Here is a 27,086-nt window from a genome sequence, read left to right as displayed (position 1 = left end):
CCAGCTCTGAAACCAGATTGCATAGCAGAGAAGGTATGGTGAGATTCGAAATGGTCGGTAATCTGTTTGTTGACTTGGCTTTCAAAGACCTTAGAAAGGCAGGGTAGGATAGATATAGGTCTGTAGCAGTTTGGGTCAAGAGTGTCCCCCCCTTTGAAGAGGGGGATGACCGCAGCTGCTTTTCAATCTTTGGGAATCTCAAACGACACGAAAGAGAGGTTGAACAGGCTAGTAATAGGGGTGGCAACAATTTCGGCAGATAATTTTAGAAAGAAAGGGTCCCGATTGTCTAGCCCGGCTGATTTGTAGGGGTCCAGATTTTGCAGCTCTTTCAGAACATTAGCTGACTGGATTTGGGAGAAGGAGAAATGGGGAAGGCTTGGGCGAGTTGCTATGGGGGGTGCAGTGCTGTTGACCGGGGTAGGGGTAGCCAGGTGGAAAGCATGGCCAGCCGTAGAAAAATGCTTATTGACATTCTCAACTATAGTGGATTTATCAGTGGTGACAGTGTTTCCTATCTTCAGTGCAGTGGGCAGCTGGGAGGAGGTGTTCTTATTCTCCATGGATTTTATAGTGTCCCAGAACTTTTTTGAGTTAGTGTTGCGGGAAGCAAATTTCTGCCTTGGCTTTTCTAACTGCCTGTGTATAATGGTTTCTAGCTTCCCTGAAAAGCTGCATATCACAGGGGCTGTTCGATGCTAATGCAGAACACCATAGGATGTTTTTGTGTTGGTTAAGGGCAGTCAGGTCTGGGGAGAACCAAGGGCTATATCTGTTCCTGGTTCTAAATTTCTTGAATGAGGCATGCTTATTTAAGATGGTTAGGAAGGCATTTAAAAAAAATAACTAGGCATCCTCTACTGACGGGATGAGATCAATATCCTTCCAGGATACCCCGGCCAGATCGATTAGAAAGGCCTGCTCGCTGAAGTGTTTCAGGGAGCGTTTGACAGTGATGAGTGGAGGTCGTTTGACCGCTGACCCATTACGGATGCAGGCAATGAGGCAGTGATCGCTGAGATCTTGATTGAAGACAGCAGAGGTGTAATGACAAATGAGAAATGTCACCATAAGCATGTTTCATGCAGACAGAGTACTACAATCCCTTTAGGCTCAGCTGATAGTGTGCACCACAACAGCACAGTAGTCTTCCACATTTATTTCCTCTACAATTCAGAATAGAACACACTACATACAGTACATTATAGAAGAGAGTAGGCCTAGAATTTGTGACAGTCCCGTCCTGAAACTGGTTTAGTAAGTTAATAATCACCTTCACGGTAGATGGCAGCAGATGACCCTATGTGACGAAATGACCTCAAACAAATACAAGGGAATAATCATTTTACACTTCCCCTCGACTTGGATTTATCTGACGCAGACAGACAACAACACTGTTCTGAAATACGTAATAACACAGGGGAGGGGGGAGGGGGGGTTGCTGGCCTCGGTCTTGCAATTTGCCTGACCTACTAACATCAAACGTTATATCACACAGGGGTCCAGTCGTCCAACCTGTATCGGGACGGGGGGTAATATCGGTCCGAGTTGAAGCGTGTTACACATGCTATCTGGACAGTGACATTGGCATGACACCGTTGACCTGCGACCATACACAGTTACAGTGTCAACGGAATTGTACTCCGGAAGAAACTGTCAAGACTTGTTTTGGTTCCATCGTGCTCTTTTACGAGTCGACAGGTAACGTTATTAGCTGGTTAGCAAACCATATTTAATTTTTTTTGTTTTTTTTGTCAAGACACATTTTTTTTGCGTCTTAAACATGTCACATAGTTTGCCAGTTTAACGGTTTAGTTATCTTTGACCTGCTAACTATTACCGCTCTTCCGGAATTGCTCACTTGTTTTTCTATCGCTAGCCCCGTTTGCTAAGTTGCTAGCTGCCCGACTCCAATCCAAATCAGACATTGCCAGGCCTACCAGCTCTAGGGGGTGTTCATTTTGTTTAATAAATAGCTAGTTAGCACGTATCTACGTCAGCTACCTGTTGACAGGTGAACTTGAATGGCTAGCTAACTGTATTGTAAGTAAGGAGTTTAGTTTGTCAGATTTGTTTTAACTTTGCTAGGTACTGTAGCTGTGGCCTGTGAAATTGAGCAGCTGTCCGAGATGATCCATGCTAGCTAATCCTGCTTCATTGTTTTTATTTGCTAGACCTTGACTAAAGTATGTCTTGCCCATGCACATCGGCCGCGAGGATATTCTTGAATTCAGCACAGAGAGGTAAGAACAGATTGCAATCTTGAGAAATTGTAATATCTACAGTTACTTATTCGCATTACATTTTAAACGCTTCTGCTAGCTAGCTAGCTAACTTGCTAACCTGCAAATGACAGTGCCTTCGCAAAGTATTCACACCACTTGACTTGTTCCACAATCTGTTGTTACAATGTGAGATTAAAATTGATTGAATTGTCAGTTTTTTTTGTCAACTATCTACACAAGATAGATAGAACAATTCTAACTTTTTTTTAAATATATTATTTAAATTAAACACTAACCTTGATTAGATTCAAGTATTCAACCCCCTTAGTCAATACGTGTTAGAATCACCTTTGACAGCGATTACAGCTGTGTGTCTTTCTGGGTAAGTCTCCAAGAGCTTTTCACACCTGGATTGTGCAATATTTGTCCATTATTCTTTAAAAAAATGTTTAAGCTCTGTCAAGTAGGTTGTTGATTATTTCTAGACAGCCATTTTCATGTCTTGCCATAGATTTTAAAGACCGTTTAAGTCTAAACTGTAACTAGGCCCCTCAGAAACATTCAATGTTGTGTTGGTAAGCAACTCCAGTGTATATTTGGCCTTGTGTTTTAGGTTATTGTCCTGCTGAAAGTTGAATTTGTCTCCCAGTGTCTGTTTGCCTGTGCTTAGCTCTATTCTGTTTCTTTTTATCCTAAAAAAAACTCCCTAGTCCTTGCTGATGACAAGCATACCCATAACATGATGCAGCTACCACCAGGCTTGAAAATATGAAGAGTGGATGTGTTGTGTTGGATTTGCCCCAAACATGATGCTTTGTATTCAGGACATAAAGTAAATTTCTTTGCTACATGTTATTGCAGTTTTACCTTAGTGCCTTTTTGCAAACATGATGCTTTCTTTATGTTCACTCTGTCATTTATGTTAGTATTGTGGAGTAACTACAGTGTTTTTGTTACATCCTCAGTTATCTCATATCACAGCCTCTAACTGTTTTAAAATCACCATTGGCCTCTTGGTGAAATCCCTGAGTGGTTTCCTTCCTTTCTGGAAACTGTGTTAGGAAGGGCATCTGTAACTTTGTAGTGATTGGGTATATTGATGCACCACCCAAAGTGTAATTAATAACTTCACCATGCTCAAAGGGACATTCAATGTGTGCTTATTTTTTTTGCGAACCTTTGGAAAACTTCCCTGGTCTTTGTGGTTGAATCTGTGCTTGAAATTCACTGCTCAACTGAGGGATCTTAAAGATAATTGTATGTGTGGGGTATAGAGATGGGGATGTAATTTAAAAATCATGCTATTATTGCACACAAAGTGGGCCCATGCAACTTATGTTACATTTTTACGCCTGAACTTATTTAGGTTTGCCATAACAAAGGGGTTGAATACTGATTGACTCAAGACATTTCAGCGTTTCATTTTTAATTTTTTTAAATAAAAATGTCTAAACTTAATTCCACCCTGACATTGTGGGGTATTGAGTGTATATCAGTGACACAAAATATCAATGTAATCGATTTTAAATTCATGCTGTAACAACAATGTGGAAAAAGTTATGGCGTGAAGGCAATGTAGCTAGCTCAATTTCAGTGGATAAGCTAAAGTTATGTGATGTTGACCTCGTGAACTACGCCGTGTTCATGTGATAGTCGGGAACTCGTGAACTGAATTCTCCCGACTTGATAACTGGTTGAACGCGGCATGTTGTATAACTACAACCAGTTAGCAAGTCGGAAATGTCAGACTTTCCTAGTTCCGACTAGCACGTGGACGCAGCACAAGTTTTGAAAACGGGTCACCTGTTGCATCCATTTATGATACATGGTGGTGTGAGAAAATTGAGTGCGAAGTCACAAATGCAGCGTTCATGAGGTGGCAGCTAGCTAGCTATATTTCCATAATACCAATGGTTGATGTTGACATTTGGGGCGAGTTTGTTTTTTGAAATGTCAAAGTTAATGGATTATAACACCTGGCCAAAACATTTGGTTGCATGGTGTTTCTGTTGTACAGGGCTGTCTTGTTCTCGGGTTCAGCTCTATGCTTTGAGCAGACCTGGTTGGGGTTTTCGTGAAGCTCCTCTACCTCGCATAGTCCAAGTGAGATCCTTCCATGAAACTGCAGTATGTTTTGCCTCTAAAGATGGAACGACTAAGGATGGATCCAGCGATGGGGGAAAGGTAAACCTGATTCCACTGGATTGTGAAATGTGTGTTTGACACCTTTTTTCTTTCTTTCTTTAAAAAAAAAAAAGAATGAATCACACACTGGTGACTAGCTTGGACCCAGATCAGTTTGTGCTGTGTTTCGTACTGCTATGGTCATTGCCAAACATGGCATAACAACGTGGAAGGACGGCATAAACAGATCTGGGAACAAGCTAAGTGATGACAGCCATAATTTAATGACTGAACTGAAATGGAATTAAACCCTAAACCCTGAGAAGGCACAAGAATAGACTTTCTAATACATCAAAATGTGCAGAATACAACAACTGTAGACTTTACTGTGAAATCCTTACTTAGGAGCCTTTTCCCAACAATGCAGTGTTTAAAAGTAAGAAAATTAGTAAAATAAAAAAGGAAATAGGAACATAATAACAAGGTAATATACAAGGAGTACCAGTACCGAGTCAATGGGCAGGGACACAAAGTGATTGCGGTAATATGTAAATGTGGGTAGGAGTAGAAATGACTATCAGGATACATAATAAAGAGAAGCAGCAGCGGAATTTGAAGATTGTTCGAGTGTCAGTGTAGTGTATCGGTGTGTCGGAGAGTCGGCGCGGTGTGTCGGAGAGTCGGCGCGGTGTGTCGGAGAGTCGGCGCGGTGTGTCGGAGAGTCGGCGCGGTGTGTCGGCGCGGTGTGTCGGAGAGTCGGCGCGGTGTGGTGTGTCGGCGCGTGTGGTGTGTCGGAGAGTCCGCGTGTATGGTGTGTCGGAGAGTCGGCGCGGTGTGTCGGAGAGTCGGTGGTGTCGGAGAGTCGGCGCGGTGTGTCGGAGAGTCGGCGCGGTGTGTCGGCGCGGGTGTCGGAGAGTCGGCGCGGTGTGGAGAGTCGGCGCGGTGTGGTGTGTCGGAGAGTCCGTCTAGTGTGGTGTGTCGGAGAGTCGGCGCGGTGGTGTGTCGGAGAGTCGGCGCGGTGTGGTGTGTCGGAGAGTCGGCGCGGTGGTGTGTCGGAGAGTCGGCGCGGTGGTGTGTCGGAGAGTCGGCGCGGTGGTGTGTCGGAGAGTCGGCGCGGTGGTGTGTCGGAGAGTCGGCGCGGTGGTGTGTCGGAGAGTCGGCGCGGTGGTGTGTCGGAGAGTCGGCGCGGTGGTGTGTCGGAGAGTCGGCGCGGTGGTGTGTCGGAGAGTCGGCGCGGTGGTGTGTCGGAGAGTCGGCGCGGTGGTGTGTCGGAGAGTCGGCGCGGTGGTGTGTCGGAGAGTCGGCGCGGTGGTGTGTCGGAGTCGGCGCGGTGGTGTGTCGGAGTCGGCGCGGTGGTGTGTCGGAGAGTCGGCGCGGTGGTGTGTCGGAGAGTCGGCGCGGTGGTGTGTCGGAGTCGGCGCGGTGGTGTGTCGGAGTCGGCGCGGTGGTGTGTCGGAGAGTCGGCGCGGTGGTGTGTCGGAGAGTCGGCGCGGTGGTGTGTCGGAGAGTCGGCGCGGTGGTGTGTCGGAGTCGGCGCGGTGGTGTGTCGGAGAGTCGGCGCGGTGGTGTGTCGGAGTCGGCGCGGTGGTGTGTCGGAGTCGGCGCGGTGGTGTGTCGGAGAGTCGGCGCGGTGGTGTGTCGGAGAGTCGGCGCGGTGGTGTGTCGGAGAGTCGGCGCGGTGGTGAGTCGGCGCGGTGGTGTGTCGGAGAGTCGGCGCGGTGGTGTGTCGGAGAGTCGGCGTGTCGGAGAGAGTCGGCGCGGTGGCGTGTCGGAGAGTCGGCGCTTTGTGGCGTGTCGGAGAGTCAGTGAGGTGTGGCGTGTCGGCGAGTCAGTGCGGTGTGTCGGGTCGGAGAGTCAGTGTGGTGTGCATAGAGTCAGTGTGGTGTGGTGTGCATAGAGTCAGTGCATAGAGTCAGTGTGGTGTGCATAGAGTCAGTGTGGTGTGGTGTGCATAGAGTCAGTGTGGTGTGCATAGAGTCAGTGTGGTGTGGTGTGCATAGAGTCAGTGTGGTGTGGTGTGCATAGAGTCGGTGTGGTGTGGTGTGCATAGAGTCAGTGTGGTGTGTTGGAGAGTCAGTGTAATACATGCTATAACCCCAGTGGTTTCAATAAGTGATAGCTACTGTACATAGAAACAAGTTTCCTCTGTGTCTAAATTATGTTTTTCTGCTGTGTTGCATTCATGATACAATCTCTCTCTCTCTCCTTTGTGTCCATCATATATGCAGAAGAGCATCAGTGAAGGAAAGAGATTGGCGGGCTCTTCTGGTGGATCAGGGAAGGGGGGTAACCAGCTGCACTGTCCCAAATGTGGAGACCCATGTACACATGTGGAGACCTTTGTATGTGAGGACCTAAAAATACTCCATTCACATGGGCTGTGTTTTCTAAAGACTCCAGTTGCAGAAAAAGCAGCCGTATAAAATGATTGACACAGTCACCTACTGTTTTTATTAAATCAGAAACGCGATAAAGAAAAATGTCAATATTCTCACTTTTGTTTTGTTTCTCTTCAGCGTCAACACGTTTTGTAAAGTGTGAGAAATGCCATCACTTCTTCGTGGTTCTCTCTGAGACGGACTCTAAGAAGGGCCTGAATAAAGAAGCAGAGTCGCCCGCTGAGGCTGTCAAAATGGCTTTCGCACAGAAACCTCCCCCGCCACCCAAAAAGGTACGAGCACAGAAACTTCCCCCGCCACACAGAAACCTCCCCCGCCCCCGCCACCCAAAAAGAAACCTCCCCCGCCACACAGAAACCTCCCCCGCCACACAGAAACCTCCCTCCGCCACACAGAAACCTCCCTCCGCCACACAGAAATCTCTCCCCGCCACACAGAAACCTCCCTCCGCCACACAGAAACCTCCCTCCGCCACACAGAAACCTCCCTCCGCCACACAGAAACCTCTCCCCGCCACACAGAAACCTCCCTCCGCCACACAGAAACCTCCCCCGCCACACACAAACCTCCCCCCGCCACACACAAACCTCCCCCGCCACACATAAACCTCCCTCCGCCACACATAAACCTCCCTCCGCCACACATAAACCTCCCCCGCCACACAGAAACCTCCCCCGCCACACACAGAAACCTCCCTCCGCCCCCGCCACACATAAACCTCCCTCCGCCACACATAAACCTCCCTCCGCCACACATATAAACCTCCCTCCGCCACACATAAACCTCCCTCCGCCACACATAAACCTCCCTCCGCCACACATAAACCTCCCTCCGCCACACATAAACCTCCCCCCGCCACACATAAACCTCCCTCCGCCACACATAAACCTCCCTCCGCCACACATAAACCTCCCTCCGCCACACATAAACCCCACACATAAACCCCTCCGCCACACATAAACCTCCCTCCGCCACACATAAACCTCCCTCCGCCACACATAAACCTCCCCCGCCACACATAAACCTCCCCCGCCACACATAAACCTCCCCCGCCACACATAAACCTCCCCCCGCCACACATAAACCTCCCCCCCCGCCACACATAAACCTCCCCCGCCACACATAAACCTCCCCCGCCACACATAAACCTCCCTCCGCCACACATAAACCTCCCTCCGCAAGGGACGAGCACCAATGACAACAAACAACAACTGGTTCTAGTTTCTTTGATGTAATGATTATCCTTAAACAGGAACTACTATGGTAATGCTGCAGGTATACCTGGTGCTGTCATTAAGCAATAAGTTCCGAGGAGGTGTGGTGTATGGCCAATATACCACGGCTAAGGGCTGTTCTTAGGCACGACAATGCAAAGTGGAGTACATTGGCCATATACCACAAACCCCCGAGGTGCCTTATTGCTATTATTAACTGGTTACCAACTTAATTAGAGCAGTAAAAATAAATGTTTTGTCATACACATGGTATACGGTCTGATATACCACAGCAGTCAGCCAATCAGCATTCAGTGCTCGAACCACCCAGTTTATAATGCATTATGATACAGTTCATGTATTGTTAGACTTGTCATGAAGAGCAAGTATGACCACGTAATATTGTCTTATAGTCGATGAACCTGCCTTTCAGATCTATGCCTACCTGGACAAGTACGTAGTGGGTCAGTCCTATGCAAAGAAAGTGCTGGCGGTAGCTGTGTATAATCACTACAAGAGAATCTACAACAACATCCCTGCTGGGAGCAGACAGGTGGAGGTGGAGAAACAGGCCTCGCTCACTCCACGAGGTCAGTAGTACAGTCTACTGTTAGTTAGAAACAGGCCTCGTTCACCCCGAGGTCAGTAGTACAGTCTACTGTTAGTTAGAAACAGGCCTCGTTCACCCCGAGGTCAGTAGTACAGTCTACTGTTAGTTAGAAACAGGCCTCGTTCACCCCGAGGTCTGTAGTACAGTCTACTGTTAGTTAGAAACAGGCCTCGTTCACCCCGAGGTCTGTAGTACAGTCTACTGTTAGTTAGAAACAGGCCTCGTTCACCCCGAGGTCTGTAGTACAGTCTACTGTTAGTTAGAAACAGGCCTCGTTCACCCCGAGATCTGTAGTACAGTCTACTGTTAGTTAGAAACAGGCCTCGTTCACCCCAAGGTCTGCAGTACAGTCTACTGTTAGTTAGAAACAGGCCTCGTTCACCCCGAGGTCTGCAGTACAGTCTACTGTTAGTTAGAAACAGGCCTCGTTCACCCCGAGGTCTGCAGTACAGTCTACTGTTAGTTAGAAACAGGCCTCGTTCACCCCGAGGTCTGCAGTACAGTCTACTGTTAGTTAGAAACAGGCCTCGTTCACCCCGAGGTCAGTAGTACAGTCTACTGTTAGTTAGAAACAGGCCTCGTTCACCCCAAGGTCTGTAGTACAGTCTACTGTTAGTTAGTTAGAAACAGGCCTCGTTCACCCCGAGGTCTGTAGTACAGTCTACTGTTAGTTAGAAACAGGCCTCGTTCACCCCGAGGTCAGTAGTACAGTCTACTGTTAGTTAGAAACAGGCCTCGTTCACCCCGAGGTCTGCAGTACAGTCTACTGTTAGTTAGAAACAGGCCTCGTTCACCCCGAGGTCAGTAGTACAGTCTACTGTTAGTTAGAAACAGGCCTCGTTCACCCCGAGGTCTGTAGTACAGTCTACTGTTGTTAGTTAGAAACAGGCCTTGTTCACCCCGAGGTCTGTAGTACAGTCTACTGTTAGTTAGAAACAGGCCTCGTTCACCCCGAGGTCAGTAGTACAGTCTACTGTTAGTTAGAAACAGGCCTCGTTCACCCCGAGGTCTGTAGTACAGTCTACTGTTAGTTAGAAACAGGCCTCGAGGTTCACAGTCCCGAGGTCTGTCAGTACAGTCTACTGTTAGTTAGAAACAGGCCTCGTTCACCCCGAGGTCAGTAGTACAGTCTACTGTTAGTTAGAAACAGGCCTCGTTCACCCCGAGGTCTGTAGTACAGTCTACTGTTAGTTAGTTAGAAACAGGCCTCGTTCACCCCGAGGTCTGTAGTACAGTCTACTGTTAGTTAGAAACAGGCCTCGTTCAGGTCAGTAGTACCCGAGGGTCTGTAGTACAGTCTACTGTTAGTTAGAAACAGGCCTCGTTCACCCCGAGGTCTGTAGTACAGTCTACTGTTAGTTAGAAACAGGCCTCGTTCACCCCGAGGTCTGCAGTACAGTCTACTGTTAGTTAGAAACAGGCCTCGTTCACCCCGAGGTCAGTAGTACAGTCTACTGTTAGTCTAGAAACAGGCCTCGTTCACCCGAGGTCAAGTACAGTCTCTGTAGTACAGTCTACTGTTACTGTTAGTTAGAAACAGGCCTCGTTCACCCCGAGGTCAGTAGTACAGTCTACTGTTAGTTAGAAACAGGCCTCGTTCAGGTCCCCGAGGTCAGTAGTACAGTCTACTGTTAGTTAGAAACAGGCCTCGTTCACCCCGAGGTCAGTAGTACAGTCTACTGTTAGTTAGAAACAGGCCTCGTTCAGGCCCCCGAGGTCAGTAGTACAGTCTACTGTTAGTTAGAAACAGGCCTCGTTCACCCTGAGGTCAGTAGTACAGTCTACTGTTAGTTAGAAACAGGCCTCGTTCACCCGAGGTCAGTAGTACAGTCTACTGTTAGTTAGAAACAGGCCTCGTTCACCCCGAGGTCTGTACAGTTAGTCATTTGGTTGGTTGAACACTTTTTATTTATTTTTTATTTTTTTAAGTTTGCTTACTTCAGAATAGTAGAATTTCATTAGGCAACAGTGTTATACTTTCATTATTATGAACAAAGAACTAACCACTGTTTACTAGAATATTCTGAAAATCCTGTTCAGATGTCAGTCACCTCCAAGGTGCTCTCGTCTGTATCATTTGGCATTTGCTCAATGATTTACTTTTACCCCCACGATCAACATCTTAAATGGACGATGATGATAATGGATTTCAACAAGATGATAATGACAAGAATCAACAGTGGAATCTGATACTCTCTTACAAGGCTGCAGTGATAATAATAATGATGATGTCATCCTCTCTATAGAACTAGAGACGAGAAGACGGGAGGATGAGTACAGATTCACAAGTAAGTGATTTGATTGGTCCTCCTTGCATAGCTTTCTCCGTATCATTGGCTATTTTAAACATGTCACTTTTTTGATTTTCAAGAATTGCTCAAATGCCAAAGTTTACAGACAAAACTCATAGTATCTTGTTGTCAATGACTTGTCGTTTTGCGGGTGTATTAGATTAATTATTTTATAAATAATTTTCCATTTATGATTTTAAGTTTAATAAATAGTGGTGGTGGAAAAAAATCGATAGTTACATATCCGGATATTATTTTGATGATATACTACATCTTATAGTTTTTTTTTTTTTTTTACAAAATCGCAATATTATTTTTGCAGTAGTTGGCTGTACCTGCACCAACACTTCATAATTTGTTCTCCATCTTTTGAAATAGGGAGCCAATTAGATTTCCGCACTTTTATTTCCATGACTGATCAAAACTCGGTCTTCTCATGACTCTCTCTTGTCTCTCTGCAGCAGACATAATATGATGACCAATATGTTTGGAACATCGAATCACAGTAAAATCACAGTGTTGAATCGAAATACATATAGAATCGTGAGAATGGTGTGGTGATAATATGGTGTGGTGATAATATGGTATGGTGATAGTATGGTGAGGTGATAATATGGTATGGTGATAGTATGGTGAGGTCCCTCAGTATGGTGATAATATGGTATGGTGATAGTATGGTGAGGTCCCTCAGTATGGTGATAATATGGTATGGTGATAGTATGGTGAGGTCCCTCAGTATGGTGATAATATGGTGTGGTGATAATATGGTATGGTGATAGTATGGTGAGGTCCCTCAGTATGGTGATAATATGGTGTGGTGATAATATGGTATGGTGATAATATGGTATGGTGATAATATGGTATGGTGATAGTATGGTGAGGTCCCTCAGTATGGTGATAATATAGTGTTGTGAGGTCCCTGGCAATTCCCAGCCCCAGTAATAAATAATCTGTGTGCACGTTGTGAACTCGGTGTAGCTAGTCGCCATGCTGGACAGATAAGGTGTCCCAATGACCCAGAAAATACATTTGTAGTCAAATCAAATTTATTTATATGGCCCTTCGTACATCAGCTGATATCTCAAAGTGCTGTACAGAAACCCAGCCTAAAACCCCAAACAGCAAGCAATGCAGGTGTAGAAGCACGGTGGCTAGTCTTGCTATCTATCCCAGCCTTCGGACCTGCTCTCCTCATTCACACCAGGGTTCAAATATTATTTTGAAATCTTTCAAATACTTTGAGCGTTTGCTTTAGCCTACCTATAGTGCCAGATGGGAGGGGTTGGCAGTTTTTACGACTATTCTATTGGTTCCATTGCACCAGGCAAGCTCAATCAAGCACATATAAAGTATTTGAAATGATTTTGAATACTATTTGAACCCAAGGTCTGCTTTTCTTCATTTCGGTAACTCCACACTGGTTCCCAGTTCAGTTTAGCAGTGCAGGGTGCATGTATTTTTAGATTGAACTTGGACCTATTGCTGCAATGGCAGCAGGCAGCACCACAGATACTGATACTTCACATTATAACTAGAGAGCCTAGATTATGCAATATCATGCCTAGGGAAAAAAAACACACAAAAAACAAGACACAAACTTGTTATAAATATATAACACAATTCATTAATACATTACATACTTTTAATACAACTCAAGTTGCCAGATCACAGAGAGTAGGCCAACATTGCATAGCCTGTTCGGGAAAAGTTACGTTTTATTGCCTGGTCATTGCTATGAGGGATGGGAAACATTGACCCAAAATGGATTCCCCTAGCCTGGGTGCCAGTCTTTTTTTCCTGCCCTCTCGCCAACTCCTTTATGGAATCCGTCATGTCGAAGAAGCTTGACAAGGATGGCAGTGGAGTTGACAAACCGATCTGGGACCAGGTTAGAATTCACCACTGTCCCGCTGCCAAATCTGAACCCAAATATACAATACGACTGTTTTTTTGTTTACATTTGTCATTATAGAACTCCTTCAAATAGCAGGGATCAGTCCCCATGGCAACGCCCTGGGAGCCTCCATGCAGCAACAGGCCACTCAGCAGGCTCCTCAGGAGAGGAGGGGCGGAGACGTGTTAGACTCCACACACACCGACATCAAACTGGAGAAGAGCAACATCGTGCTGCTAGGCCCCACCGGATCAGGTTAGTAGACTACTCGTGACGTCATCAAACCGGTTCTGGCATCACTCGTGACGTCATCAAACCGGTTCTGGCATCACTCGTGACGTCATCAAAGCAGTTCTGACATCACTCGTGACGTCATCAAAGCAGTTCTGACATCACTCGTGACGTCATCAAACCAGTTCTGGCATCACTCGTGACGTCATCAAACCAGTTCTGGCATCACTCGTGACGTCATCAAACCAGTTCTGGCATCAGTGTGAGACAACCTAAATGCGTTGTGGCTCGTACCTTCAATATCCTGGGACAAAAAGCCAAGGCACTTCTAATTCATTTTTGGTACCATTTATTTTAGTTATAAACAGGGTACATTTCTATATACTGTACTCTATACCATCTACTGCATCTTGTCTATGCTGTTCGGCTATCGCTCATCCATATATTTATATGTACATATTCTCATTCCCCCCTTTTAGATTTGTGTGTATTAGGTAGTTGTGAAATTGTTAGATTACTTGTTAGATATTACTGCACGGTCGGAACTAGAAGCACAAGCATTTCGCTACACTCGCATTAACATCTGCTAACCATGTGACCATTAACATCTGCTAACCATGTGACCATTAACATCTGCTAACCATGTGTATGTTACCAATAACATTTGATTTTATTTGGGTAGTGTTCAGTTTTTTTTAGGGCCTTAAGCGAGATTTGGTTGGGGGTGGTCTGTCACAGACAAAGACAGGACAGTTGAAACTGGATCAGCAGTGTGACCAGGTGGACTGGGGACAGCCATGGTCAGGCCAGGTAGTCCTGAGACATGGTCCTAGGGAGAGAGAGAATTAGAGGGAGCATACTTAAATTCACACAGGACACCAGATAAGACAGGAGAATTTCACCAGCTGTATCGGACTGACCCTAGCCCCCCGGCACATAGGCTATTGCAGCATAGATACTGGAGGCTGAGACCGGGGGAGTCGGGGGACATAGTGGCCACGTCCAAAGATACCCCTGGACAGGGCCAACCAGGCAGGACGTTTGCGAGAAGATATGTGTAATCTGCTTGAAACATTAAAGTGACTTACCTTACAGATACAAGGCAGACATTTCCACTCCATTCAAATGCAAATCATTTGATTCATGCACTCTGGCTGTCGTGGTTTTATTTAAACCTGTCCTTCCCTCATCTACACTGATATTATTTCAGTAGAACTCGATTATGATTTAAAAACAATCTCTCCCATAGCTATCTATCTATCTACTTTATCTATTCTGTGTTATTATTCATAACATGTTAGAATTTTAAAACCTTTATTGACATGGATTAAGGAAAATAAGAAGCAGAATACATGCATTGTGTCAGACCTGAGATTTACAAACAAACAAATAAACTGCAGTGAAATACATCCTTACTGTCCTTACACATTCTTTACTGTACTTTCCCAGGCAAGACATTGTTGGCCCAGACCCTGGCCAAGTGTCTAGATGTACCCTTTGCCATCTGTGATTGTACCACCCTGACCCAGGCTGGCTACGTGGGGGAGGACATCGAGTCTGTTATCGCCAAGCTGCTGCAGGATGCAAACTACTCTGTGGATAAAGCACAGCAAGGTGGGTGAATCATAAACTCTGTTTTCTGGGTTCTTTTACGACTGTTTAAAGACATGCTCCGGTACTATGGTGACTAAGAAAATATTTGGCTTTTGGGGCTGGATGTGCAATGTGCAGTTCATGGATAATCTATTATGAAAATTACTGTTTTACCTCAATTAGCCACCAAATCAGTTAAAGTGACTGCATTCTTGAAGATGTGCCGTGCCATTTTCCCTACATTTCCCCCCCGCATGGGCCAGCCCCCTAACAATTCAAGTTCTAGCCAATGAGCTTCAGCCCTTCGCATTTGAGTGAGCAAGAGGCCTGTGTTATCCAATGATGTTGCACGGTGGGGGGGGAGGAGAGGGGAGAGAGAGAGAGAGAGAGAGAGAGAGAGAGAGAGAGGCATTTTTCTGCACATGATGTGACGTAGTACACCATTTTGGGGGACCACTTTTAGCTTGTGAGCACTATTTTCAGAACTACTGGCTAAAAACTATTCGAAAGAACTGGAGAATCTCTTTAATAGACCTGTTTTACAAGCACTAGTATTATGAAAAAGGAACTACATTTGGACTGTGTTCTGCAATTTTATTATGCAACTTCCTAATAAGCCCCTTTGAACAATATATGGTTTTGTCCTTACCCCTCTGAAAGACATCCAGGTTGGAGAGTTTCTGGTTTGGAGCAGTTGTTGTGGTGGGTGCCTTGCTCAATGGGCTCAATGGCAGGCAATGGCATCTATGAGTTGATACCCAGCAACCCTTCGGTTGCCAGCTCACTTCCCGACAGATTTTTGCCTGTCAGACCCGGGATTCGGACTGGCAACCGTCCGGTTGCTGGCTCATCTCTCTCTAACCGCTCATTTGGCTTTTTTGGAACAGTATGCAAAGAGCTCTTTTGACTGAACATCACAACTACTTTTTTTACTGAGCTAACCTGCTCCAGCGTGTTGTTCCACAGCTGACCCTGTGTTGTTTCCTGCCTATTGTACTCTCTCTGTGTGTGATGTATAGAGAGGGGTTGGGAATAACCTAGGACAGAAAAAAAGACCCATTTCTGATTCCCATTAGACGATAAAGTTGTCATTTTTTCTGTGGTTTCCCTGTACAATAGGCATAGTGTTTCTCGATGAGGTGGACAAGATCGGCAGTGTTCCTGGGATCCACCAGCTCAGAGACGTAGGGGGAGAAGGTGTACAACAGGTCAGTACTGTTCTACACTGTCCACAAGTCCAGTAGATGCCTCTAGTGTGTAGAGGGAGGTATTCAACTCTCTCTTTAACACTACATACCTCTAATAATGATACTTTAGTTCATGTTCAAACACTCGCCCTGTCATCTACGTACCTCTAATAATGATCAGGGATGCAAACTAGTCACCTTTAGGAGAAATTTGCCATTTTTAATCCAAAATAGGTGACCTACCTGATTCGTGTAGATCCGATGGCCGATGGGGGGGGGTAAATAAATTGGGCGGGGGTGCTTTGGATCACTACTGGTTGTAAGCGAACAAGTGATGCGCGTTTACCGCTATACTGTCTGTATCCAAGTCTCAGCCAATTGTCCACATAACAACAGAATGCAGCACGCTGCTGAAGAGAGAAGAGACAACCAATTTGGTAGTTACAGCATCAGCGTGCACCCTGGGAAGACAGCAGAGAGTAGAAAGGCAGTTTGACAGTTACAGCATCAGCGTGCACCCTGGGAAGACAGCAGAGAGTAGAAAGGCAGTTTGACAGTTACAGCATCAGCGTGCACCCTGGGAAGACAGCAGAGAGTAGAAAGGCAGTTTGACAGTTACAGCATCAGCGTGCACCCTGGGAAGACAGCAGAGAGTAGAAAGGCAGTTTGACAGTTACAGCATCAGCGTGCACCCTGGGAAGACAGCAGAGAGTAGAAAGGCAGTTTGACAGTTACAGCATCAGCGTGCACCCTGGGAAGACAGCAGAGAGTAGAAAGGCAGTTTGACAGTTACAGCATCAGCGTGCACCCTGGGAAGACAGCAGAGAGTAGAAAGGCAGTTTGACAGTTACAGCATCAGCGTGCACCCTGGGAAGACAGCAGAGAGTAGAAAGGCAGTTTGACAGTTACAGCATCAGCGTGCACCCTGGGAAGACAGCAGAGAGTAGAAAGGCAGTTTGACAGTTACAGCATCAGCGTGCACCCTGGACGGTAACGAAGAGGTAGGTGAGAAGCCTGACCACGGAGATGAAGGTGAGGAAGCGTACTTCATGAGCTGGAACCGAAGAAAAAAAAACTGCAATTTGGAAAGTTTGAGGTGAGGGAGAAAGTGTGGTGGAACAAGTATTGTTAGCATTTTTAAGTAACGTTATCTTGCTAGCTGGATCGAATTCTCCATTAGCTAGCCAGAGAAATGTTGAGCAACATCTGATCAAATAACTTAGCTGATCAAATAATTTAGTTTATAGTGTGAAAATGAACTGGCTAATAAAGTCACAGCTAACGTTAGCTAGCTATCGTTACAACACCAGATAAGCTAACATTAATAACCTAACCAATTCACTATAGTATTAACTGGGAAGGGCAAGGAGTCGTATACAAGTTATAACGCGTTAGTTGCTTACTGGACCCTGGCAATCTGTGTGCAGTGTTGAATAGATAACTAGCTAACGAACTAACTACTATCTGTGAACCAATGTTTTCCCTCTACAGTATGTGGTTAATTTTCAGAATGAGAAAATTAGGTGAAAATGAGGCGTTGCTTGTTAAACAAGGTGTATTCAGGGATGAAGTGTAGCTGGAGCTGGGTCTGGCTTAAGCTGGTTGCCACTATAGAGGTGAAAAGAACACCACACCCTTTCCCTCTTTCTCACTTCTTCAATATAGTGGATATAAATGGGTATGTCAGGTGTTACTCTCTGCCTGAAAGAGATCAATTATGCCACAAAGGGTATCATGCTCTGCTGGCACATTGTAGAACAGATGTCCACAGGCAGAAAGTGTACAGTGTAGTAATGTGCAGTGTGTAGCCCTATGATATTGCTTTTGTTGTGTTGAACTTGACAGTAACACGTGTATTTTTAACTCGGTGAATGTTATTTTTGCACACATGTAGCCTTGTGCACTTGATTGATGTCTACTATAGTGGCCAAATATTTTGAGTTAAAAATAGAATGCCTGTTTGTTTTATTCTATTTCTACTTTAAGATTAGTCGTCCCCCCTCCAGTGCAATATTTAGATGTGTGTGGCCACAAGCATTCTATTGTAAAGGCTGTCATGGCTACCTGCAATATGAGTGTATTGTTTGGCTAACTGCAATATGAGTGTATTGTTTGGCTAACTGCAATATGAGTGTATTGTTTGATTTGAGTGTTGTTTGCAGTAAAGTCTTGGCAACAAATAACATTGGATTGCTTTCTTTAAAAAAAATTTAGCTGTGAGTTAGGTTCTCATGAGCCACTTTTTATTTTACACACAGTCTGATCATGTAGATCATATTCTGTGTTGTTTAATTAGTTAAAGCTCACATTTCCCCCTAGCAGTGATTTTTTTTTGCGTGTTTTGATGCTACAAAAACGTTTTTAGGCCCTCACCATTTTGCATCCCTGTATGAAAGTTTATTTAATGTTCAAACACCTGCCGTCTGATACATACCTCAAATGATTTTGGGGCGGCAGGTAGCCTAGTGGTTAGAGGGTAGGGGCGACAGGTAGCCTAGTGGTTAGAGGGTAGGGGCGACAGGTAGCCTAGTGGTTAGAGGGTAGGGGCGGCAGGTAGCCTAGTGGTTAGAGGGTAGGGGCGACAGGTAGCCTAGCGGTTAGAGGGTAGGGGCGACAGGTAGCCTAGTGGTTAGAGGGTAGGGGCGGCAGGTAGCCTAGTGGTTAGAGGGTAGGGGCGGCAGGTAGCCTAGTGGTTAGAGGGTAGGGGCAGGTAGCCTAGTGGTTAGAGGGTAGGGGCGTCAGGTAGCCTAGTGGTTAGAGGGTAGGGGCGACAGGTAGCCTAGCGGTTAGAGGGTAGGGGCGACAGGTAGCCTAGCGGTTAGAGGGTAGGGGCGACAGGTAGCCTAGCGGTTAGAGGGTAGGGGCGACAGGTAGCCTAGCGGTTAGAGGGTAGGGGCGACAGGTAGCCTAGCGGTTAGAGGGTAGGGGCGGCAGGTAGCCTAGCGGTTAGAGGGTAGGGGCGGCAGGTAGCCTAGCGGTTAGAGGGTAGGGGCGGCAGGTAGCCTAGCGGTTAGAGGGTAGGGCGGCAGGTAGCCTAGCGGTTAGAGGGTAGGGCGGCAGGTAGCCTAGCGGTTAGAGGGTAGGGGCGGCAGGTAGCCTAGCGGTTAGAGGGTAGGGCGGCAGGTAGCCTAGCGGTTAGAGGGTAGGGGGGCAGGTAGCTAGCGGTTAGAGGGTAGGGGCGGCAGGTAGCCTAGCGGTTAGAGGGTAGGGGCGGCAGGTAGCCCCGGTTAGAGGGCGGGCGGAGGGTAGCGGGCGGCAGGTAGCCTAGCGGTTAGAGGGTAGGGGCGGCAGGTAGCCTAGCGGTTAGAGGGTAGGGGCGGCAGGTAGCCTAGCGGTTAGAGGGTAGGGGCGGCAGGTAGCCTAGCGGTTAGAGGGTAGGGGCGGCAGGTAGCCTAGCGGTTAGAGGGTAGGGGCGGCAGGTAGCCTAGCGGTTAGAGGGTAGGGCGGCAGGTAGCCTAGCGGTTAGAGGGTAGGGGGGCAGGTAGCCAGGTAGGGGCGGCAGGTAGCCTAGCGGTTAGAGGGTAGGGGCGGCAGGTAGCCTAGCGGTTAGAGGGTAGGGGCGGCAGGTAGCCTAGCGGTTAGAGGGTAGGGGCGGCAGGTAGCCTAGCGGTTAGAGGGTAGGGGCGGCAGGTAGCCTAGCGGTTAGAGGGTAGGGGCGGCAGGTAGCCTAGCGGTTAGAGGGTAGGGCGGCAGGTAGCCTAGCGGTTAGAGGGTAGGGGCGGCAGGTAGCCTAGCGGTTAGAGGGTAGGGGCGGCAGGTAGCCTAGCGGTTAGAGGGTAGGGCGGCAGGTAGCCTAGCGGTTAGAGGGTAGGGGCGGCAGGTAGCCTAGCGGTTAGAGGGTAGGGGCGGCAGGTAGCCTAGCGGTTAGAGGGTAGGGGGGTAGCAGCGGTTAGAGGGTAGCCTAGCGGTTAGAGGGTAGGGCTAGAGGGGCAGGTAGCCTAGAGGGTAGGGGCGGCAGGTAGCCTAGCGGTTAGAGGGTAGGGGCGGCAGGTAGCCTAGCGGTTAGAGGGTAGGGGCGGCAGGTAGCCTAGCGGTTAGAGGGTAGGGGCGGCAGGTAGCCTAGCGGTTAGAGGGTAGGGGCGGCAGGTAGCCTAGCGGTTAGAGGGTAGGGGCGGCAGGTAGCCTAGCGGTTAGAGGGTAGGGGCGGCAGGTAGCCTAGCGGTTAGAGGGTAGGGGCGGCAGGTAGCCTAGCGGTTAGAGGGTAGGGGCGGCAGGTAGCCTAGCGGTTAGAGGGTAGGGGCGGCAGGTAGCCTAGCGGTTAGAGGGTAGGGGCGTCAGGTAGCCTAGCGGTTAGAGGGTAGGGGCGTCAGGTAGCCTAGCGGTTAGAGGGTAGGGGCGACAGGTAGCCTAGCGGTTAGAGGGTAGGGGCGGCAGGTAGCCTAGCGGTTAGAGGGTAGGGCGGCAGGTAGCCTAGCGGTTAGAGGGTAGCAGGTAGCCTAGCGGTTAGAGGGTAGGGGCGGCAGGTAGCCTAGCGGTTAGAGGGTAGGGGCGGCAGGTAGCCTAGCAGGGTAGCCAGGTAGCCGGTTAGGGTAGGGGCGGCAGGTAGCCTAGCGGTTAGAGGGTAGGGGCGGCAGGTAGCCTAGCGGTTAGAGGGTAGGGGCGGCAGGTAGCCTAGCGGTTAGAGGGTAGGGCGGCAGGTAGCCTAGCGGTTAGGGAGGGGGGTAGGGCGGTTAGAGGGTAGGGGCGGCAGGTAGCCTAGCGGTTAGAGGGTAGGGGCGGCAGGTAGCCTAGCGGTTAGAGGGTAGGGGCGGCAGGTAGACTAGCGGTTAGAGGGTAGGGGCGGCAGGTAGCCTAGCGGTTAGAGGGTAGGGGCGGCAGGTAGCCTAGCGGTTAGAGGGTAGGGGCGGCAGGTAGCCTAGCGGTTAGAGGGTAGGGGCGCCAGGTAGCCTAGTGGTTAGAGGGTTGGACTTGGAACCGAAAGGTTGCAAGATCGTATCGCCTGAGCTGACAAGGCACAAATCTGTCATTCTGCCCCTGAACAGGCAGTTAACCCACTGTTCCCCAGTAGGCCGTCATTGAAAATAAGAATTTGTTCTTAACTGACTTGCCTAGTTAAATAAAGGTAAAATAAACAAGGATACTAGTTAATGTTAAAACACTGCCATCCTCTACATACTTTTCTTTATCTATTTCTTATTTTACCTTTTATTTAACTAGGCAAGTCAGTTAAGAACAAATTCTTATTTTCAATGAAGGCCTACTGGGGAACAGAACAACAGATTTGTACCTTGTCAGCTCGAGGATTTGAACTTGCAACCTTCCGGTTACTAGTCCAACGCTCTAACCACTAGGCTACCCTGCCGCCCCATACCTCTGATAATGATACTTTATTTGTATCCATTAGGAAAGTTTTTCTGTGTCTCTCCCTAACTCCCTCTGTCTCAGCTGTAATCGCTGCCAAAGGTGATTCTAACATGTATTGAATACTTATCTAATCAAGATATGAGTTTTTTTTATTTTCCATTCATTTAAAAAAATATATATATAATTTTGTTGATGGTTGACAACAACAAAAAAATTACAAATCCATTTGAATCTCCTCACTTTGGTAACATAACATAAAGACGAGGTGTGAAATGCTTTCTGAATGCATTGTGTATGGTATGGGAGGCGTTAAGTGTTTGACAAGCGTTTTGTTTGTAGGGTCTGCTCAAACTCCTGGAGGGCACGATAGTGAACGTTCCAGAGAAGAACTCCAGGAAGTTGAGGGGAGAGACGGTGCAGGTGGACACCACTAACATCCTGTTCGTAGCGTCAGGGGCCTTCAATGGACTCGACAGAATTGTCAGCAGACGGAAGAATGAAAAGGTGAGTAAGAAATCTAATTATTATTTTCCCTCTGTGTATCCACCCAGACCTGTAAAAGGTTGTAGTCCTCTGTGTATCCACCCAGACCTGTAAAAGGCTGTAGTCCTCTGTGTATCCACCCAGACCTGTAAAAGGCTGTAGTCCTCTGTGTATCCACCCAGACCTGTAAAAGGCTGTAGTCCTCTGTGTATCACCCAGACCTGTAAAAGGGCTGTAGTCCTCTGTGTATCCACCCAGACCTGTAAAGGGGCTGTAGTCCTCTGTGTATCCACCCAGACTTGTAAAAGGCTGTAGTCCTCTGTGTATCCACCCAGACCGGTAAACAGGCTGTAGTCCTCTGTGTATCCACCCAGACCTGTAAAAGGCTGTAGTCCTCTGTGTATCCACCCAGACCGGTAAACAGGCTGTAGTCCTCTGTGTATCCACCCAGGCCTGTAAAAGGCTGTAGTCCTTTGATTATTTCCTCTCTAAACTACTTGGTCAATAAAGAGTGTCTCTTATCTGAGCAGTTTAGTTATTTGTCCCTTTTTAATGTATTATTTTCAGGAATGTAACATGAATGTCTAGACCTGGCGATCTTCCCCAGATGTCTAATGTCTTCAGTGTTTTAGTGTTATCACTTTCTGTCGTTTTTGTCTAGTAGCTGGACTTCAGCACACCCACTAATCTTCTTGTCCTTTATAGTACCTGGGCTTTGGCACGCCCTCCAACATGGGTAAGGGTCGTCGTGCGGCGGCAGCAGCTGACCTGGCTAACAGTAGTGAACAGACCGACATGGTGGCAGAGATGGAGGAGAAGGACCGGCTGCTGAAGCTCGTGGAGGCCCGGGACCTCATTGAGTTTGGGATGATCCCGGAGTTTGTCGGGCGTCTGCCTGTGGTGGTGCCTCTACACAGTCTGGATGAAGAGACGCTGGTCCGTATCCTGACAGAACCTCGCAACGCCGTCATACCACAGTACCAGGCCCTGTTCAGCATGGACAAGGTAATTATTAGTAGAACCACCCAACACTGTCATACCACAGTACCAGGCCCAGTTCAGTATGGACAAGGTAATTATTAGTAGAACCACGCAACACTGTCATACCCCAATACCAGGCCCAGTTCAGTATGGACAAGGTAATTAGTAGTAGAACCACCCAACACTGTCATACCCCAATACCAGGCCCAGTTCAGTATGGACAAGGTAATTAGTAGTACTTAGGGCTGGCACAATTAACATATAACTGTGTAACCCATGATTAGGGATGAAGACTGTCATGAAACTAAAATAACTGTCATAACCGTCAAAAAATATATACACAAATGTATCTGGACACCCTTTCAAATGAGTGGATTCGGCTATTTCAGGTCTCGAGCACATACAGCCATGCAATGTCCGTAAACACTCGCAGTAAAATGGCCCTACTGAAGAGCTCAGTGACTTTCAACGTGCCACCGTCACCAACAAGTCAGTTTGTCAAATTTCTGCCCTGCTAGAGCTGCCCTGGTCAGCTGTAAGTGCTGTCATTGTGAAGTGGAAACGTCTAGGAGCAACAACGGCTCAGCCGCGAAGTGGTAGGCCACACGAGCTCACAGAAAGGGACCGCCGAGTGCTGAAGCACGTAGCGTGACGAAATCATCTGTCCTCGGTTGCAACACTCACTACCGAGTTCCAAACTGTCTCTGGAAGCAACGTCAGCACAATAACTGTTTGTCGGGAGCTTCCACACAGAAGCCTAAGATCACCATGCGCAATGCCAAGTGTCAGTGAAAGTGGTGTAAAGCTCACCGCTATTGGACTCTGGAGCAGTGGAAATCTGTTCTCTGGAGTGATGAATCACGCTTCACCATCTGGCAGTCCGACGGCCGAATCTGGGTTTGGCGGATGCCAAGAGAACGCTACCTGCCCGGATGCATAGTGCAAAATATAAAGTTTGGTGGAGGTTTGGGGCTGTTTTTTTTATAGTTTGGGCTTGTGTAAAAGCTTTGCTTCCGTCCCTCTCCTCGCCCCTACCTGGGCTCGAACCAGGGACACTCTGCACACATCAACAACAGTCACCCTCGAAGCATCGTTACCCATCGCTCCACAAAAGCCGCAGCCCTTGTACAGCAAGGGGAACAACTACACTACCGTTCCAAAGTTTGGGGTCACTTAGAAATGTCCTTGTTTTTAGAAAGAAAAGCACATTTCTTTGTCCAATAAAATAACATCAAATAGATCAGAAATACAGTGTAGACATTGTTAATGTTGTAAATGACTATTGTAGCTGGTAACGGTAGATTTTTTAAAATGGAATATCTACATAGGCGTACAGAGGCCCATTATCAGCAACCATCACTCCTGTGTTCCAATGGCACGTTGTGTTAGCTAATCCAAGTTTATCATTTTTAAAAGGCTAATTGATCATTAGAAAACCCTTTTTTTTGCAATTATGTTAGCACAGCTAAAAACTGATTTTAAAGAAGCATTAAAACTGGCCTTCTTTAGACTAGTGGAGTATCTGGAGCGTCAGTATTTGTGTGTGTCTGTGTTCTTTTGGAAGGGAAAAAAGTAAACTGCCTTGTAAACTGCAGATTTAACCCGTTTAAGTTACGGAATATGTCCGCAAAAAAAGTGGTGTGTGCAGCTCTCAATTACCAATTCAAAGTTGCTGCGTCGGGCCTCTATATGGGGCGGGAAGAACACTGAATGTTTCTGCGTCGGGCCTCTATGGGGCGGGAAGAACACTGAATGTTTCTGCGTCGGGCCTCTATATGGGCGGGAAGGCCACTGAATGTTTCTGCGTCGGGCCTCTATATGGGGCGGGAAGAACACTGAATGTTTCTGCGTCGGGCCTCTATATGGGCGGGAAGAACACTGAATGTTTCTGCGTCGGTCCTCTATATGGGCGGAAAGAACACTGAATGTTTCTGCGTCGGGCCTCTATATGGGGCGGGAAGAACACTGAATGTTTCTGCGTCGGGCCTCTATATGGGGCGGGAAGAACACTGAATGTTTCTGCTGAGGGCCTCTATATGGGGCGGGAAGAACACTGAATGTTTCTGCGTCGGGCCTCTATATGGGCGGGAAGAACACTGAATGTTTCTGCGTCGGTCCTCTATATGGGCGGGAAGAACACTGAATGTTTCTGCGTCGGGCCTCTATATGGGCGGGAAGAACACTGAATGTTTCTGCGTCGGGCCTCTATATGGGCGGGAAGAACACTGAATGTTTCTGCGTCGGGCCTCTATATGGGCGGGAAGAACACTGAATGTTTCTGCGTCGGGCCTCTATATGGGCGGGAAGAACACTGAATGTTTCTGCGTCGGGCCTCTATATGGGCGGGAAGAACACTGAATGTTTCTGCGTCGGGCCTCTATATGGGCGGGAAGAACACTGAATGTTTCTGCGTCGGGCCTCTATATGGGCGGGAAGAACACTGAATGTTTCTGCGTCGGGCCTCTATATGGGCGGGAAGAACACTGAATGTTTCTGCGTCGGGCCTCTATATGGGGCGGGAAGAACACTGAATGTTTCTGCGGCGGGCCTCTATATGGGGCGGGAAGAACACTGAATGTTTCTGCTTCGGGCCTCTATATGGGGCGGGAAGAACACTGAATGTTTCTGCGTCGGGCCTCTATATGGGGCGGGAAGAACACTGAATGTTTCTGCGTCGGGCCTCTATATGGGCGGGAAGAACACTGAATGTTTCTGCGCCGGGCCTCTATCTGGGCGGGAAGAACACTGAATGTTTCTGCGTCGGGCCTCTATATGGGGCGGGAAGAACACTGAATGTTTCTGCGTCGGGCCTCTATATGGGGCGGGAAGAACACTGAAAGTTCTATGCTTCGATTTCATAATTAGTTTGAGATTGGAATTGTTTGCAAACAGCGATATTTTCATTGCTAATAAGACGCACTGGCTTGGCATTGGGAAAAGATGACGAGATGAACGCATACATACATTCTTCTTTGAAACTTTGTTTTTCATTATCCACCTTTCTTCTTGATACTTTTTGAGAGCGACATGATCTCTTGCTATCAAGCTAATTGTTCTGAACGAATGTTGACATTAAAAAAAGTAGTGGACTACAGTAGGCTATGTAGACTTGTTTATCCCCACCAATTAACGCACAGAGAAATAAACAAAAAATTATAATAATTTGATAGAGACAGTGGTTTTATGAGCGTAATCAGATAAATGATCTTATTGTCACTGAATTTATTATGTACCAATCATATTTATTATGTACCAATCACATTAAATCAATGAGATTGTTATTTTCACTGAATCTCCATTTGGGTATTGGTTCGCCTACAATTGGAGTTTGGAAACAGTCATGTTGTACAGCGCCATATTTTCCTAACAGAAACCCTGAGGGTTTTGTTTTCCAGAAACACCATAATATTAATCTAATTAATTAAGCTACATTTCTTAATCAATCCCATATACTATATTCTTACTAAAAAAGGTTTTAAATTCTCTTGTACAGCCAATATTACAAAAAGTCAAATGCTTCTCAAAGATACCCTCTAGTGGTCAAACTAGCACTAACGGCAACAATGGCTGACAATTAAATAACATGCCATAGAATTCTGGAGCAGCCCGCAAGGTGTGCTGTAGTATGACGCAACTTTTACAGGAAGAACCACTGTAGGAGTAACACACTGTAGTAGTACAGGCCCTAGTAACACACTGTAGTAGTACAGGCCCTAGTAACACACTGTAGTAGTACAGGCCCTAGTAACACACTGTAGTAGTACAGGCCCTAGTAACACACTGTAGTAGTACAGGCCCTAGTAACACACTGTAGTAGTACAGGCCCTAGTAACACAAGGTAATAGGAGCAGCAGGCCCTGTTCAGCATGGACAAGGTGAGGAAGGAAAGGCCTTCTTTCTCTGGACTGGAACCACATCTCCCCTGCTGAGAATCTACTGGCTACCTACAGCTCACATACAAGTACTGCTGGCTACTACTTAGCAAACACACAGATAATATTGTCAATAATCAAGGATGTGTTTTTATCATGTTTAGTCTAGTGTGGCAGGTATCCTAGTGGTTAGAGCATTGGACCAGTAACTGAACGATCGCTGGTTCAGGTGACAAGGTGAAAAATCAGCCGATGCACCGTTGAGAAAGACACTTAACCCTACTTTGCTCCAGGGGTGCCGTACTACTATGGCTGACGCTGTAAAACAACACATTTCATTGCACCTATCCGGTGTATGTGACAATGAAACATAATCTTCTTTTTTTTTTTTTGTCTTTGGATGTGCGTATCACATTCACTCTTCCTGTGTCTCGGTTCCTGTTTTAACCTCCAGTGTGTTCCTCTCTCTGTCATTGTGTTCCAGTGTGAACTGAACGTAACGACAGATGCTCTGAGGGCCATCGCCAGGCTGGCTCTGGAGAGAAAGACTGGAGCCCGAGGCCTGAGGTCCATCATGGTCAGTCAGTACAGAACATGATGCACGATGACAATGTGCTTAATTCCTATAAGTTTGAGTCTTTTAAAGACTCCTATTTGAGTCTTTTATCAGCAGTCACA

At 47.1% G+C, this 27,086-nt stretch overlaps 1 protein-coding gene across 2 annotated transcripts in view; it reads left to right on the top strand.

Moving 5' to 3' along the window:
- Positions 1-1,424: 1,424 nt before the first annotated feature.
- The window catches only part of LOC112256949 (ATP-dependent Clp protease ATP-binding subunit clpX-like, mitochondrial), a 28,363-nt gene continuing 2,701 nt past the window's right edge, over positions 1,425-27,086 (top strand). Inside the window, exons 1-13 of one of the 2 annotated variants that reach the window (XM_042323047.1) lie at positions 1,425-1,701; positions 2,175-2,243; positions 4,243-4,409; positions 6,578-6,695; positions 6,866-7,020; positions 8,396-8,552; positions 10,819-10,860; positions 12,836-13,012; positions 14,438-14,602; positions 15,701-15,789; positions 21,412-21,576; positions 22,261-22,560; positions 26,893-26,985. In XM_042323047.1, the coding sequence (XP_042178981.1) occupies positions 2,189-2,243; positions 4,243-4,409; positions 6,578-6,695; positions 6,866-7,020; positions 8,396-8,552; positions 10,819-10,860; positions 12,836-13,012; positions 14,438-14,602; positions 15,701-15,789; positions 21,412-21,576; positions 22,261-22,560; positions 26,893-26,985 (1,683 nt within the window). In that variant the 5' untranslated portion in view covers positions 1,425-1,701; positions 2,175-2,188. Of the gene's footprint in view, positions 1,702-1,746; positions 2,044-2,174; positions 2,244-4,242; positions 4,410-6,577; positions 6,696-6,865; positions 7,021-8,395; positions 8,553-10,818; positions 10,861-12,835; positions 13,013-14,437; positions 14,603-15,700; positions 15,790-21,411; positions 21,577-22,260; positions 22,561-26,892; positions 26,986-27,086 lie in introns of those variants that run through there. The other variant, XM_042323062.1, reaches the window with a different exon arrangement.

Source organism: Oncorhynchus tshawytscha, linkage group LG01 (genome assembly GCF_018296145.1).
Source record: "Oncorhynchus tshawytscha isolate Ot180627B linkage group LG01, Otsh_v2.0, whole genome shotgun sequence".
Classification (NCBI taxonomy): Eukaryota; Metazoa; Chordata; class Actinopteri; order Salmoniformes; family Salmonidae; genus Oncorhynchus; species Oncorhynchus tshawytscha.
The sequence above is the reverse complement of the archived record's forward strand: the minus strand, read 5'-3'. Positions and strand labels throughout refer to the sequence as shown.